General features: G+C 42.2%; 1 protein-coding gene across 1 annotated transcript in view; it reads right to left on the reverse strand.

Annotated features, from left to right (window-relative positions):
• LOC111670213 (uncharacterized) overlaps window positions 1-1,004 on the reverse strand; it is a 15,979-nt gene that overhangs the window by 6,934 nt on the left and 8,041 nt on the right. The window contains exons 7-8 of the mRNA XM_023426845.2: window positions 651-745; window positions 496-556 (exon numbers count right to left, since the gene is read on the reverse strand). Of these exons, the coding sequence (XP_023282613.2) occupies window positions 496-556; window positions 651-745 (156 nt within the window). The remainder of the gene's footprint in view (window positions 1-495; window positions 557-650; window positions 746-1,004) is intronic.

Consider the following 1,004-nt stretch of genomic DNA (forward strand, 5'->3'; position numbering starts at 1 on the left):
CACCGAGCACCGAGGAAACAAGGCCGCCTTTCAATTCTCTATACAGGAAAAACCCTGATGGTGTTTAGATGCTTTTACTTCTTAAATCTCTTCTTATAACACATTTCTTCATCTGAGCCTTTGGTGATTTGGCCTTTTGGTGGTTTTATTCCTAATGTTTAATCCCTTATCCTTGTTTCTACATATTTAATTGCTGTCAGATGTTTTTGCATTAGGTTGATTTGAGATGTTTTTATTTTGCTCACTTTGGATTTTTCTTTTATCCAGTTGTACTTTTCTTGTAAAACACTTTGTTAAGAAAAGTGCTCTATAAATAAAGTTATTATTATTATAATTGGTGTAGTATCAATAAAGTAATCAGCGGAATAATCAATAATTAAAACAATCTAATGAACAGCAGCTGTGATCAGTGTATCATGATGACCTCACACAGTGTCTCTGCCCTCCTTCAGCTCTGCAGCGCCCCCCTGTGGAGGCTGTAACATGTGAACTCACACTTTCCTGACGGTCGTCCGCCACAGTGGGGGGAGGGGTCTCTTCTGGCGGGGTCACCTGGCTGCAAACACACACCAGCTTCAGCTAACACCAAGAGGAAACTGACTTCACATGTAAAATCACTGAGTGTTAGAATGAGTGTGGGACAGACTCACCATCCGGGCGGTCGGAGCTGACAGGGTGGAGACTGGGGGGCGGGGGCACAAAGCAGGGGGGGGCCCTCTTGGCGACATATGGTTATCCCTGTTATCTACACACACACACACACACACACACACACACACATTAATGATGAGACGCTCTATTTAAACCTGAGGTTTCTGTCAGAGACGTGTGTGAAATCGTGTAAAGCTGTTGTCACTGGATGAAGTCGTGTGTAATTAAGAACATTATGTTCATGCAGAGTTCACTGAATAATTTCAACTGGATTTAAATATGTGTTGAGGTGAGCAGGTAACCACTGAGCCGTTATTAAATATTTGGTCGTTATGATCAGGACTGATATTGAA

The sequence above is a fragment of the Seriola lalandi genome, unplaced genomic scaffold (assembly GCF_002814215.2).
Source record: "Seriola lalandi dorsalis isolate HSWRI2012SDOR001 ecotype SW California unplaced genomic scaffold, Sedor1 jcf7180002054841, whole genome shotgun sequence".
Classification (NCBI taxonomy): domain Eukaryota; kingdom Metazoa; phylum Chordata; class Actinopteri; order Carangiformes; family Carangidae; genus Seriola; species Seriola lalandi.